We start from the raw sequence: 14,559 nt of genomic DNA, 5'->3' as shown, positions 1-14,559 counted from the left end.
GTGGGAAATACACTAAATACTTAACCAAAAATAGTCACATTGCATGACATTACATTTCTCGCCTTGGAAAACAAAACTCAAGACTAAAAGGTTAGCTTTCAATAAACAAAGGAATACAAAGAGCTCCTTGATGGAGAGGCCAACTCTCCCGAGGTATGATGAGTGTTCATGAGCAATTTAAATTCAGAAAACCCACATTCCTGAATTATGTGGCGAGCAGTTTGGGTTCCAAAGTAAACTTTCCAAGGAGCAGCCGTGTCTCGTTGCAATCCTTTATGGCTAGCAGAGCATTCACAGCACCAAAGGTCTACACTACTGCAATGGGGAGACTGACAACCTTTGTTCAGTCTTGTGTGTGTGTTTAGGGTTCTCCAATACTGAACACACAAACTCCCCGACAGCTGGGTTTTAAGGTCTCAAGTGAACACACCTAGTATGCTCCAGTCTACTAAAAGCTCACCCTCACAAAAGGCAGTCTGAAGAGCTTCTGTTTTTTTTGGTTTCACTGAAATACCAAAATGTATTCAAACAGAAATATTCATTGAAAGACAAATATTCTACCTGTAAAGCTCAAGCAATTATATTTCTGAAGTAAAAAACATGTTAGGCAAATTGTAATAGGGCAAATTACCAAGAAGGGGTATTTGTACACTCCCTACCACACACATCCAGTGTCACACTCATTTTCAGATGGCACAGCTGCAGTGAAGTGCTATACACTGTGCAATGTAGGAAAACTGATGTGGGCTTGGCTATTAAAAGACGTGCATAAATTGTAAACTGAAAGGAGCACTAATCTCATTGTTCCAAATGAAGATGTTGCTAAAATAAAATAAGGACTTTACATTGAAGTATATCTGCAGTATTACTCAAACATTTGGATTACTAGTGATTATGCTCAATCTCTGGTACATCCCTTGACTGTTTTGTCTAGCCAGTTGCTTTTATAAGTAAAATATACATATTGTGCTTTACACATTATAATCAGTATTGTAATACTATAGAACTAGTTCAAAACATTTCTCAAGAATGAATAATAGTTATTTTAAGACTAAACATCACAAAACACTTTACCGTCATATGCAAACTTAATTTTAATTGACATTGGATTTAAGTTATACAAATGGCACATAAGAGGAAAAAAAATACCAGTTATTAAAAATAATAATTAAAAAAAAAAAAAAAAAAATCAAATAAAACTCACTTTTATAAGATATGCAAGTGGAATGTTTCAAAAACTGACCAATACTCTAGGCAAGGCACAACCATTATCAATTTTTCCATTTGTTTCCATACGTTTTTTGAAAATCACTTCCCACCAACTACCAATTTCCAGTCCAGGGTATGAGATGTCCTTGTGCAGTTCCAGTGAGGTTCATGGCTTTCTTTGAGCACCTACTGTATGTGTAAAGGCACTCCCTTTAGAGTAAATTAAGACTCTTTGGTTAGAGACTACAATGAATTGTAACCATATTCCACAGCACTTGACTTGAGGCCTTTCATTAGATATGAAAAAACTGAATGACATTTGTAGAACCTTAGTGACTGCAGAAATATAGCACCAGGAAATTTTAAGAAAGGAAGGCTGGTTATAGGACATGACTGGATGGTGGCTTGTTATTTGTTTAATACAGATTTTATTCCAAATAAAGATGGAGAGAGACAAGGAGAGATGCACAAGAAAAATAATTAAATTCTAAGAAATCTCAATTCCAGGCTCATTCTAGATCACAGTTGGTTCATTTGAGTAAGTATACTGAAGTATTTAAAACTTCACATTTGAAATTCTTAGCAATTTAAATATATAGTCATGGTATAGTTTGTTTCCCCCCACCCCCTTTCCTTAAACCTCAGGCCATGGTTTTGCCTGTAAACTAATTGTGCTGTCATATTGACGGACAACAAACAAATCACGCAAAGTGGTTGTGGGCTGACCCAGCAATATGCAACGCTGTCTCTGCATTGAAATAGGTCATCTTGCAGCGGAGTGGGTTCCAGTTTTTGAATCGGCTTTGCTGTTAAGTTGCTTAAGCAAAAAACAAAACGCCAACATTAAAAATAAAAAAATAATAACAAAAAAAAAAAAAAACATCTAAATGATAAACACTGTGCCTTTAAAAAGTACAAGTTTGGTAATTATTCCAGTAATTCAAAGGATTGTGCATTTAACAAATTTGTTTCTGTGAAGCTTTTGTATTATAGCAACAGCGGAGCACAAAAAGCAATCCTGCCATGGATTTGTGTGGTTCAAGGTGAATCATTTAATTTTTTATACAATTATATAATATGTTGAACCTGCAACAACTTCAGATCTGCAATTAATACAAATTGTAAACCTATGACTACAGAGTACCTCTTTTAACGGCAATGAAAGGAACTCGTCAATTGCAAGAACAGGCTTAAATTTGCCTTTTTTTTTTTACCTTAGCACAGGAATTTGATTGTAACATTTGGCCAGATATTGTGAGATGAGTAACACATCGTGCACACACTTCAGCTCAGAACACATTATAAGCATTTCCAGTTAAGTTTTTCTTCAATGAGACATTAACAACCGTTTTATGGCACAAAAGAAATAGTAAACAACATTAGATCATTACATTTTATGTTGATTTTTCACATTACAAAGGTCTTGGTTGAATATCCAACAGAAATCAATGTACAGGATGCTTTGTGTAATGCTGTGGGGGGGCATTTGAAAGCTATTTTTACCTTTCTAACAAATACTGAATCAAAAATATGGTAAAAATTATATTAAAAAAAAAAAAAAAAAAAAAAAAAAAAAAAAAATCAAACTAGTCATTCTCACCAGAACGTAGATAAATACTGTAAACAAAGACCTTTCAATTTTAAATACTGAGAAAGCTTAAAACCTTGAAATGACAGGACTGTTGGCTAGGCTCCGCACTGTATTGAATAACAGATGGTTCCCAAATGTTGGCATGTTTATTTATGCACTGCTTTCAGTTTGGTTTGTTTGAATTGCTAGTATTAAAGTAAAAGGACACCCAGTGAAGTGTCCAGAAGACTCCATAACTATCAAACCCATCCAGGTCTGAACGTCCTTTCACCGGTCTTTAGGATTACTGAAAGACAACAGACACAGACCAAAGAAATAGGGGCTCAATGAGAGCTCTTTAGGTTTCAGGTTGGCAGAAAACATAGTAGAAAAGCCACTGGTATTAAAGGCAGGTTTGTTTTAAGCTGCTAAAAGGGAATTCAACAACAGGGAACAAGAACTTATCTGCCAAAGTGGAACAATTGCAGAAATCCTCCCAACTGATTTATCATCAGTGATTTTCTGCCAATCCACAAATGTTTAGTGCACTGCTGGTTCCCATTAGCAACACATAAGCAAGTAGGTTAATGGAATAATACCATTAAATGTGCATCAGAAACAGTTTGGCCTTTCCAAGCCTGGCACTTAAATCACCTACATTGAACTATGGCCTGCAAGTAAACAGATGTACAGATCACTTAGGTCATTCATAATTCAATCAGGCACCAGGTCAAAGCTTTGCAAAAGCAAGAACAATGAACAAGCCAAGACTTACACAGGCCCTAGGCTTACCACAGGCCTGGTCTAATTGAGGTTTCTGGAAAGGATACTTTGTCTAAAGCCAGTCACTATTCCACTCAGAGTGGGGTACATGACAAGTCCTGAAGGCTAGCAAGTTTAGCAATCCATGGCAGGTCTGCAACCTTTTCAATTATGAAACCCCACATGCACACATTTGAAATATTAGAGGTAAACAAAAAACAAAAAATTTAAACAAAAGAAAAGCCACAGTAGTTGCTAAAGTGCTTCTAATACTCCCACATTGTGGAGCTCTCAATGCTGTCAGCATTGGCTTTGAGCACGCCAGCATGGTCCCCCTTCAGGTACTTGCCACCCGAGGACTTGATTGCCACCTTGTTGTAGTCACAGAACTCCAGGAAGAAGTCCACCGGGGTGTCACTGCTGCTCACCACAGAAGATTCGTTGCCAACCATCCAGTACTTACCAGTGCAATCTGAGGGACAGAGCAGACCAGTCAAGCCAGAAAAACCATAAAAATAAACCGTGCTAAAAGATCTGTCGTGTTGGCAGACGCTAAACCAAGATATTTACACTCCTACAATTCTTGGCTGTGGTAGATCCCCATGTTTTGGTAACTTTTGTACTTTTAATGAGATTAATAAAAGAAAAGCATTAAGAATACATTTCTCAGGAATGTTTTGAAAAATCTGCCAAAACCCCTAATGCTGAAGAAAAAACACCCACCCCAGCACCATTACTGACCTTTGAGATTATACGCTCCATTGTTGAATTCCAGCTGAAAGACGTCGTATGAGGAGCGGTTGGAGTCCAGGGTACCGGTCACCTTCCTGCAGCCAATGAAGCCATGCTCTCCTCGCAGGACGATGATGGGCCTGTTAATGAGCTTCATCAGAAACTCTTCAGTGTCACCTTGAAGTAAAATGAATCAGGTAGGCGATGAGGAACAGTCCTCCTTTAAAGATCATAGATCCCATCAATTTTGGAGTCTTATTGTTACACTAGAGCCCTCCTGACCATCAATGCAACTAATTTAACCGAGGTTCTAACATTGAGTATCAAGGGTGTAAAGTTACCTACACCTTGTTCTACTGGATGCCAAAAGGGTCACACCAGTGCAAGGTATGGGAGGAGGACAGATGCATACCAACTACGTTAATTTAATCAGCTGATCATTTGGGGTTAAATGTTAAAAAGAATGTATATCAGATAGGAAAAGCAGACATGGTGCAGCAAGAACAGGTGTTCACCTCCGACACTCACCTGCAGAGTCAGTGGTGGCTGCAAGTTGGCCATTCTTTTTGGCGGCCACATATTTCCCATTGGAGGCCTTCAAAGTGATTTTCTTCTCACGCCACTCAATGTCAAAGTAACAGTTAGGAGTCCTGAATACATAAATAAAAAAAAGCAAGAACTGAATAAGACATGTACTAATGGGCACTACATTTTCATTTTTTTTTTCCTGAACAAAGAGAGCTTTCCCAAAACCTGGAAGAGAAACTTAGTTCAGTGAGTACTGTCAGTGGGTCAGTTTGAACACTTACAACACTTAGATATTATATAGTTTTACACTACCCTTACCAGTCTAGACTGCTATCCATTAATATGCATGGATTCCTTACAATACAATCAACATCTAACCCCATTCTTGGAAATGATCCAAGTTTTTATTCTATTATTTAATTCAATGTTCCCTACTTGATTCCAAGGTGGACTTAAGTGCATGCATCTTCATCAACATTCAACATGTGAGGGGGGAGGGACTAAAATGATAAACCTCTCCCTGAACAAGCCAGCTGACAAATTAATGCACAGCTGGAATGCAGACCAGTAGACTCCCCCAACTCATTAGGAAAGGAATGCGATGTCCTATTTGATGTGCTATTACTCAGAGAAAGGAGTCCTGGACTCACTTGGTGGAGGCAGTGCACTGTACTCCTCCATTGGGGGTAAGGGTCCAGTACTTCCCAGCACAGGTTCTGAAAGCACACTTCTTGGTGTCTTTGCTGATCTCCATTTGAAAGGTCTCTTGGTCTCCTTCCTCATCCTGGTTAGCAGAGAGGTCCATTCCTGAAAACAGAAGGCAGGGAAGATCCACTTAATTTCATTTTTACTCAAATGTTAGTCAAAATCACATTAAATGGGTATTTGAGCTAAACCCAGGAAATAAAGTCACAGTTAATTTGTTAGCATTGATTTGCCTTTATCTTGCAGGTAGCTTTATGCAGCTGCTTCTCATTAGGCTACATTAGTTTGGCTGAAGTTATTCTGGAGCTTTGTTTGGGCCTTGCAATACAAGTATGTACAGTTATTACTAAATCCTGTATATGGAGATGCTAACCCACAGACCACGCAGATCGCCCAGTGTGTATTTCCCAAAGCCTTTATCTCAGTACATGGTGAAAATCTACTGGAATCAGATTTCCAGCATATTGAAACTAGTATAGACCAGAACCTGTGTTACATTCAATACATTTTCCCAACATTGCAATGCAAACCTATTTACTAACACTAATGTAAAAGATATTCCAATACAAATGCATAGGACAAAATAAAAATTGCTTCTAAACCATAGTATACAGTAATAAGAGATTTTGAAATATTGGAATTCCTTACATGACATCCCAGATTAGTGAAATACCTGCCTCAAATGAAATCCATAGTCCTGACTGAACTAGACACAATGAGGTAACAGGCTAACGGGCCTGTTCCATCACTCAACATTGAAATTGTGAAGTCGCCTACGATACGATTAGCTACTTTCATATAAGCATGTAAATATGTGATCTGCTGCTGTCTTGATGAGATCCTGTACTAATCAAGACAGCAAAGAAAGTAAATTATACAACATTTACCAGTATGAAGTTTCAAATAAATTGCATGGGAACATTCAAGATTAAATCTGTAAAAAATAGAAAATAGAAACGCCTTTGTGAAACCATAGTAAAAACCTTTGTTATGGGAAGCTTAAATTTCATATACAAGATCTCTTTGAAAAAACTGCAGGAGCCCTTTGTCTATTCAAGGAACTGCACATTGGCCAAGCTTTTTAATTCCCTGATGTGAATTACTACTAAATCTTAAACCCTGTGAATAATATCTTGAATACCAGCTTTACCAGGCTCAAAAGGTTTCCTCCCTAGAAATCAATGTAAGAAAACCTCCACTGGCTGATTACGTTTTTTCAGAAATATGCAAGCGAAAGATGAGAAACACATGGTTATAAGTGGCTGTTTAGCAAGAACTAGGGGGGAGGAGGAGGATACAGAGGGGTTCAAACAAGCCTGAAACTGATCCTAGGCCAAAAAAAAAGGCTCTGGTTAAGAAACTGGCAGGAACATGCCTTCACTCAGCACTTTTAATGTGTAACTTGGATCACAGTCGTCTTAGTATGAACAATTTCACAAAATGAAGCATTGCGGATATTCATCCTAGGGAAGATGTATAGGCTGTGGAGCGATTCAGAAGACGGCTCATACAAGAGATCTGGGACTCAATCTGCAATCTCTTTAAACAAGCGCCATCCACTAACACATCACAAAGGGCGTGTGTAGAAACCTGGTGCGACCCCACTGTCTACACTGAACATTTGCCCTCAGGAAATGGGCTCTTTCAATCTTTATGTAGGTCCATAAAGAGCACCAAGCCCTTTGCAGATACAAATCCTTCGCAGCCCTAAAGACAAATATGAAATATGCAGTGTAATGAATATCATGAATTTGAAGAGCCACAGAAATAACTTTAGTCAAATTACACTGTAAAAGCAGAGTTGCCCTGGATAAGGAATAATAATAAAACCATATGATGAGTTACCATTACAATTTACAGGGGAGAAGATTCAGTGACCCATCACAACAATGGAACTAGGGAGCATGAACTAACCCCCCCAAAATCAAGCATATTTTATACAAAGTTTGCAAAAAATATGAAGGCGTCGCAAAATGTGGTATTCACTTCAGCTATTGAAAAGCACAATCAGAATCAATGAAAAAAAAAAAAAAAAAAAGTAAAACGACTGTGGAAACCACAGATTCTACCCAAGACTGTGGTCCATCCAGAGACAAAAAAACACAAGCTTCAGTATTCTTCTATGACAGCCCAGGCAAACAGGAATGTTGATGGGGGAAGAGAAGATGCAGGAAGAGCTTAGGTCAACATTTCATGGGGACTCTTGCTCAATGAAGCACCATAAAGATCACACTGAGGCCAAATAGTACAAAGCCTGTCCCAGGAAACACTGGGTCTGTTTCTCCAGCACCAAAGAGCAATTTAATTTTAGAACAGCTTTTATGTGATGCATCAAGACTTTTGTACCTTACAAAGCAAAGTTCTTTAGAAAGAAAAATATATGGATGAGGATCAAATCAATAGAATTAAGACATTCCAGATTTGTTCCTTTAAGGGTATAAAGTAAATGCAATCAGAAAAAAAAAAAAAAAAAAAAAAAAACATGCTTTTATAGGTGAGCTAGAAATGTTTTATACAACTGCAGAGCTACATGGTGCAATGAAGGACCCAATCTGAAGTGTTTTTATCTTTCATCACCACGTCCCCACTTGCAAGATTTGCCCCATAAAGCATTTTCAATTACCGGTGGAAATGTGGGGTCTGGAGCCAAAAGCATGAAAATAATCACCCTGCCAGTCTCTCAAGCTCCCACCCCCGAGAGCAGCTATTGTTCAGCCAGCCAAGCTTGTGGACTGGCAGCTGCAGCACACAGGGAGCCCTGCTGACATCACAGGGCCTTTGTTCTTCTCAAACCACACTGGACGACTCTCAGCCGAGCTCGTCTCTTAATTTTTATACGAATCTAAATTTATAAGCATTTGATATTCAAAGCTGCTGCAAGGTTGAGAGATGCAACACATCAGCAAAACAAAAACAAACAAAAAAAAAGATTTGCCTTTAGATGCCATGGAGAGGGTGTCATGTTGCAGGTATTTTATGAAGCCCAGGCATGGTATTAAATTGGAAAAAAAAAAAAAAAACTTTGAAATACTCTGTGGCTCCAGCACATTTTTGTTAGTTTGATTTTCTTCCAAACGTTTACATATTGTTGGGCTGAAACACCATTCAGAAATGCACAGCCATTTAATTACATGCAGTATTTAAAACTATGGCTACAAAGCTGCCACAAAGGGGAAGGGGTGGAAACTACATCAAAACAGTACTTCAAAAGATCTTTAGTAAACGTGACTCAAATCTACCTTAAAGGGAAACTCTTGTAGGATTATGGGTCAAGTTATGACATCAGTAGTAGCATGTCTGGTTCATTAATTCAAAATTTAGATAGCAGCTACTAGTTCTTCAAGATGTATACTGTTGTTAGACAGAGCCTAATAGCATACAGATGTTCCTCTCAAACACGCATTCCTTCCCCAAGCAGTAAAATCCATTAAACCGTTACACGGCAAGGCTTTGAAGGAACAGAATCCCCTTTTGTTTAAGGGAAACTCTTCTGGTGCATTTATGAATGCGGACATCTTCATAAAATATTGTGCAACATGGGCAACAACAAGATCAGACACCATCTTAGCTTGTTCTTCCAGAACCACGTGCCATTACCTTGCTCCTGGCATTTAATCAACTGTCTGGCACAAATGGCCACATTCTGTGGTCTGAGCCACACAGACAGCACAACTGAACACTGAGACCATCATGACAGAAGACCTGAAGCATAAAACTATAATTTCAAAGGAAATGTGCTTTACCAATATTGCAAGGGCATGATCTTTACAATTGAAGTTAAAACCTCATGAACGATTCAAACAAACTGAATAATTCTGCCCAATTTAAAATGTACATGCCATTTAATAACAGGAAAGTTTAACTATTGACAATGTCTTGACTATGGATGACTACTTGTGTCACAGGAAAAAAGCTGCATTGGAAACCTACAAAAAGTCTGTTCAATATGGAGTCAAATCACATTCATACGACATGTAGCAAGAAGCTCAGGGACATGCAAGACACTTTGTAATTTTCCACTAGGTTCAAGTCTTGCTTTGGAGGACAGTATCCATTTCCACCACTGCTAGTCATACTGGGAGGCTGCTTAACATCTTATTTTGGGTGGTCTACAAGCTCATTCTGGTTTTCAGTTTGATTGAAGGGAAACCTATTAATTCAAGTCAGGTTAAACTTAGTCTTTAGTCCACATCTTGAATGCACCGTTAACTTCGAATTGAAGCGTTAACCACATAACTGACACTCTTTATATATAAAAATGGTGTGCAATTGCCTACATCCACCTTCCCAAAAAATAAAATGTTAGATTTGTTAAAATGTACTACATGCTTTGATTTGGATAGGTTGCATAGAGTTAATTCCTACATCAACAAACTGCTGCAGCTGTCAGTTACTGCTTACAACCAATTACTGGTCTTGGGTTAGTGTTAAGGTATTGTCCAGGAATAATGCATATTATGATTATTAATACGTTTAATATCTGGAGTTTCGCTTATATTTAATGCTGCTTTTTTGTTCTTAATCGTATCAGGGTGCCTGCATGCCAACTGGTTTATATGCGTGATTAAGCCCAGCAGCAGTGAAAGCATTTTGCAAATCATGCCACATTACAAACACAAACCCAGGAAAATAGTCCTGAAATGTGGACAATGCATTTATTTTGGATAAAAATAAATGTTGTGGTCTGTAAAGACAAATAACTATTAGGAAAACAAATAAAATGTAGTTGGAGGTTGTTTATTTTAGTACAAAACGTGTTCATTACAATGCCTCATTGTGTCTGAATGGTTTCGTTTATTTGATGAGGAATTATACAATGTAAGCTTAATGAATAGCAGAAATGCACAGCAACATTTCGTATTCTTAAGTATACATGTATAGAGTCATTTATCGGGTTGATTACATTAAATGACACTCACTGCACACAAATATTGCTTAGATTACAAGATTTCCATGATATTAAAAACAGGATGATATAGAAATCGACGATGCTTTGTGTTGAGGGGGGAAAATGGCTACATGTACATATACTTCATCTATGTTACAAATACCTCGACAATGAACCCGTCATGAAAAACTAGGTTCATTATTTGGGGTTGATCTCGTTTTGGAAGGTCTTTATATTGTGCAGTCTCGGAAGCGACACGGGCTGGAGAGAAGAGTTTGGTTTGCAAAGTAGTCCTTTATCCGTTTTCCTTCATATCCAAAACGGTACGTTTGTGAAAAATACTCGTATCTTGACCAAGCCTCCAGAAACCGAAATATACATACGCGTGGTTTTAACATGTGAAATCTGTAAAAGGTCTATCACTTAATGACATTTAATGACCTGGTTAACTGTATTAAAAAGCGTTTAATTAACAGATTGATTGATTGCGTTGACAGAAAATTGCGGAGAAACGTGCAGTATTTATTCCATCAGTCTACCATTCACTAAACTGTCTAGCAGCATATAGATGGTTTTATTGGTTTCAGTGTGTATATATTATGTAGGTATATTCAGCACATTTCACTAACGAATGGTACACGACATCTGAGATTGGGTGTGGAATACGATGTTCTGATTCTACAACAGATCAGTCCACCAGGTGATGCTTTCAGACAGGGTGCCAGACTCCGGTCCTGGGGGTGGGGGGGTGCAGGCTCTTGTTTTTGTTCCAACAGGATTTCCAATTAATTTAAAATGTACTCATGTAGGCTTATCTAACACTTTCCTCATTTTAAATCTTGATAGCGGATACCTTACAATTAGTTGATGACTCAAAACACTGATCCCACAGAACATTTCAGAGTCTGGAGAGAAAAGTGTTCAGTTCAGCCAGTTAATTGTTTAATTAGACCAATTAAGGGGCGGAGAGCTAGGCGGTGACGAACCCCAGCAGACACTGCGGCCCTCCAGGACGAGTCTGACACCCTTGTATTAAAGGGTACAAATGAAATGTAACCCCTACCTTGCCGGGTAGACACGTTCCTATCATTGGCAGCTGTGAGCACCACTTGTGGATGGTTCTGCTCCAGTACAAACAGCTCGTCTTTTCCCACCTTGGAGCTCTTCCCAGACTTCATGGTCCCACTGGGCCCCGAGGGAGCCAAGTATTTCCCCTCGCAGTCCCTGAAGGCTACCTTTCCCGAGCGGAACTCCAAGGTGTACCCGGTGGTTTTGTCGGATTTCTCGGCCAGCGAGCCGTCATTCTTCAGGAAGCGGTTGTCGGATGTCTGGAGACTGTACCTCTGGTCCTGAAAGACCAACGTGATCAAGGAGTCGACTCCCCAAGGGACATCTCTATCGATGGCAATCTCGTCTTGCTTGGAGCTCAGGTGAGCGTATCTCTTCCTGGTGAGGCTGAAGATGTTGACTTGAGGGTGCATGGCGATGTGGACGCTCCATTTCTCCGCCACCGAGATGGTCTGGGCAAAGCAGGTGATCCGGTCCTCGGTGCCGCCCAGGTAGCGCTTGTGAGGCTCCGACTGCAGAGACCAGCGCCCGTCGTCGTGGGCAATGATGATGAATCTGCAGTCCACGACGGTGGTCTCGCTATCCCCGGTGATGTTGCCGTCCTTGTCAGCTGCCAGGTACCTGCCCAGGTGGCTTTTGAGGAAGACCACGTTGGAGTCATCACCATCCTGCTCCAGGGTCCAGATCTGCTTCTTCTTCATGCTGATGGCAGAGGCGTTGATCTTAAAACCAAACGCTTCAGCCGTGAGGTATTTGTTCCCACAGTTGATGAGCCCAAACTGGATTTGGACCATATCGCTGATTCCGTTTGCCGTCATGGTGGTTGTAGGGTATCACAATGGAGCGATGGTTGGGTTCTGTTGGTGTGCTTTTGGAGGGAGCTGGTCTTGTGCAGGGTGGTCGTGGTGCTTGTTTGGGGGTCTTTGTGTGGAGGATGAGCGCGCCCTGTGCTGCAGCCTCAGACAGCCTGGCCCGGGAGCCTCGGCTGCAGCTTTTTATACAGCTGCGTGACGTCAGCGGCGCGACCACGCCCCCGCTTTGAAGCAGGACTTGGAGAAAACTGCAGCAAAAGCCGGCCGTCTGCGCAGGAAAGGTGGGTATGATGGCTGCAGCCGATACTGTTATGGCAAGCTGCTGTAGTAATAAATGTGTCTAGCATAGGTAGGCGAAACTGCACTTGCAAGAGCCATAGCTTCCTAAAAATGTCCCAAGCTTACTACAGCATGGGGAATGGTTAAGTCTAATACGGGTCAGATTTAAAAGCAATTCCCATGCAATGAGTTTTTAATCTAACCCAATGCTTCTTAGGTTTCCATGACAGTGAAACGAAAAGCAATGGCATGTTGGCTTGGATTCTCGGGTATGCACGCCATTTTCTCCAGGAATGAAGAGCATCCAGCTGACCTGCAACTTTGTATATTTCTGCGGGTTAACTCTTATGTTAGCTGTGTCTCTGAAGTGAGGGTATATTATACAATAGGTTAAATGTTGCAATAATACTACTGCAGCTTTATACATATTTTTAGGCTACATTGTGTCACAGTTTTATATACTTATGAATATTGAAATAGTAAGTAAAATGGAACATGTCATGTGAAAGAAATGTTCTCCCACATAAGCAACAGGGAGACAAAACTCAGAGTGTCCAACTGATACAAAGATCTATTCATTGCTGTGATAAAAAAAAAAAAAAAACAGTTCAGAAAGCACCACTGCAAAGCAAACAAAGCCCCTATCTACATAATACTGGCAAACTTCATATTTTTGTCCACAGCCCTGAAAACATGGACTTTGCTTCCTATTGTGAAATGCTTTTGTATGTTTTGTGTGAGTGCATACTATTACTGATTATAGTGTCTACAACTTTAGAGGTTCAATTAAACGTTGTTTCTTTAAAATGATCTTGTGTTTAATCTGAAACCTCACAAAAATGGCAACATCAAATTATTTGTATTAACTATATATTCAGGTAATTGTTGGTAAACAAAGATTGTATGTTTTTCCCACAAAATTGGAATGCTTGTTCAGATGATTCGAAATGTACCCTTTGTTTGGTTTATATGAGTGAATAATGGTGTGGAGAACGTTAGAAAAATTCTAATTGGAGTGTCTAGGGCTGACGTGTACAGCGGGTCTTATTAAAGGCTTGGTATGTTTCACAGTGTCAGGTGGGAGACACTGGAGAATTGGAGAATGAATGGAGGAAGGTCAGGGAGATCTGATGAGGTCACCTGGGTATTTGAGAAAGATAGACATAGCTATATAAATAAATATAAGGACCATCCTATAGGATAAATGTGTTAAAGTAAGGGCACATATCACCCAGTACCAGTAAATCCCGGTTGATTTTTTTTTTCGTTCAATTTCCTAATCTGTCCTTTGCTTTTATTGTCGTATGAGCAGGCAAACCTGCCTAATAGTGTGTGTTCTACCATTACTGTCATGTGTGGTAGACAGATCATTTAATTACAGCCCTGACTGAAGAATGACTCAGTGTAAGTAGTCACTGTAATGAAAGTGTCTAAGTTTTTACAGAAGCTGGGACGAAATGAGACCATTAAGTGCCAGGATGCCCCAAAAGCCTCAGCTTTATAGTTTCCAAATGTCCCCAGGTTTTGCTGTTATGACACCTGTGAGAAGTCCCCATCATTCATGCTTTGTTGTTCTCATTCTCTAGAAGCAAAACTGTCTTAAAAAACATGTAGCAGGGCGCTGAAAGATTTCGTGTTAAAATAGTGACCCTGTGTTTTTGTTGCTTTCTGTGTTCACATTGAAACATTTTGGTACATTTTAAGTGTGACACTGTCACTTTCAATATGTCAGCCTTCACTCATATAGGGGATCTGTCTGCCTGTGTCAAGAAGACTCTTGCAACTATTTCTGGCTAACATTTGTTTGCGTGCTGACTGCATATATTGCCATAACAGAAATCAAATATTCAGCTAAGTTGTACTTCTGTATATAGGATCCTTCTGACTGTCATCTTAAAAACACAGGTGTGCAAATGAATACTGTTAGCAGCATAATATTAACCAAAAGTGTTTATTTTGAATAATATCTTAATACAAAACATGATAGCAACCTATATTTGAAGCTT

At 39.4% G+C, this 14,559-nt stretch overlaps 1 protein-coding gene across 1 annotated transcript; it reads right to left on the bottom strand.

The window, feature by feature from the left end:
* Positions 1 to 1,076: 1,076 nt before the first annotated feature.
* On the bottom strand, positions 1,077 to 12,422 carry fscn1a (fascin actin-bundling protein 1a). Its single transcript, XM_066688953.1, has 5 exons — positions 11,458 to 12,422; positions 5,452 to 5,608; positions 4,802 to 4,923; positions 4,283 to 4,450; positions 1,077 to 4,013 (listed from the first exon to the last, which is right to left on the bottom strand). The coding sequence occupies exons 1-5, from the start codon at positions 12,278 to 12,280 to the stop codon at positions 3,808 to 3,810; spliced, it is 1,476 nt and encodes a 491-aa protein (XP_066545050.1). The 5' UTR covers positions 12,281 to 12,422; the 3' UTR covers positions 1,077 to 3,807.
* Between the last annotated feature and the right edge of the window lie 2,137 nt (positions 12,423 to 14,559).

The sequence above is a fragment of the Amia ocellicauda genome, chromosome 17 (genome assembly GCF_036373705.1).
Source record: "Amia ocellicauda isolate fAmiCal2 chromosome 17, fAmiCal2.hap1, whole genome shotgun sequence".
In the NCBI taxonomy this organism is placed as follows: Eukaryota; Metazoa; Chordata; class Actinopteri; order Amiiformes; family Amiidae; genus Amia; species Amia ocellicauda.
The sequence above is the reverse complement of the archived record's forward strand: the minus strand, read 5'-3'. Positions and strand labels throughout refer to the sequence as shown.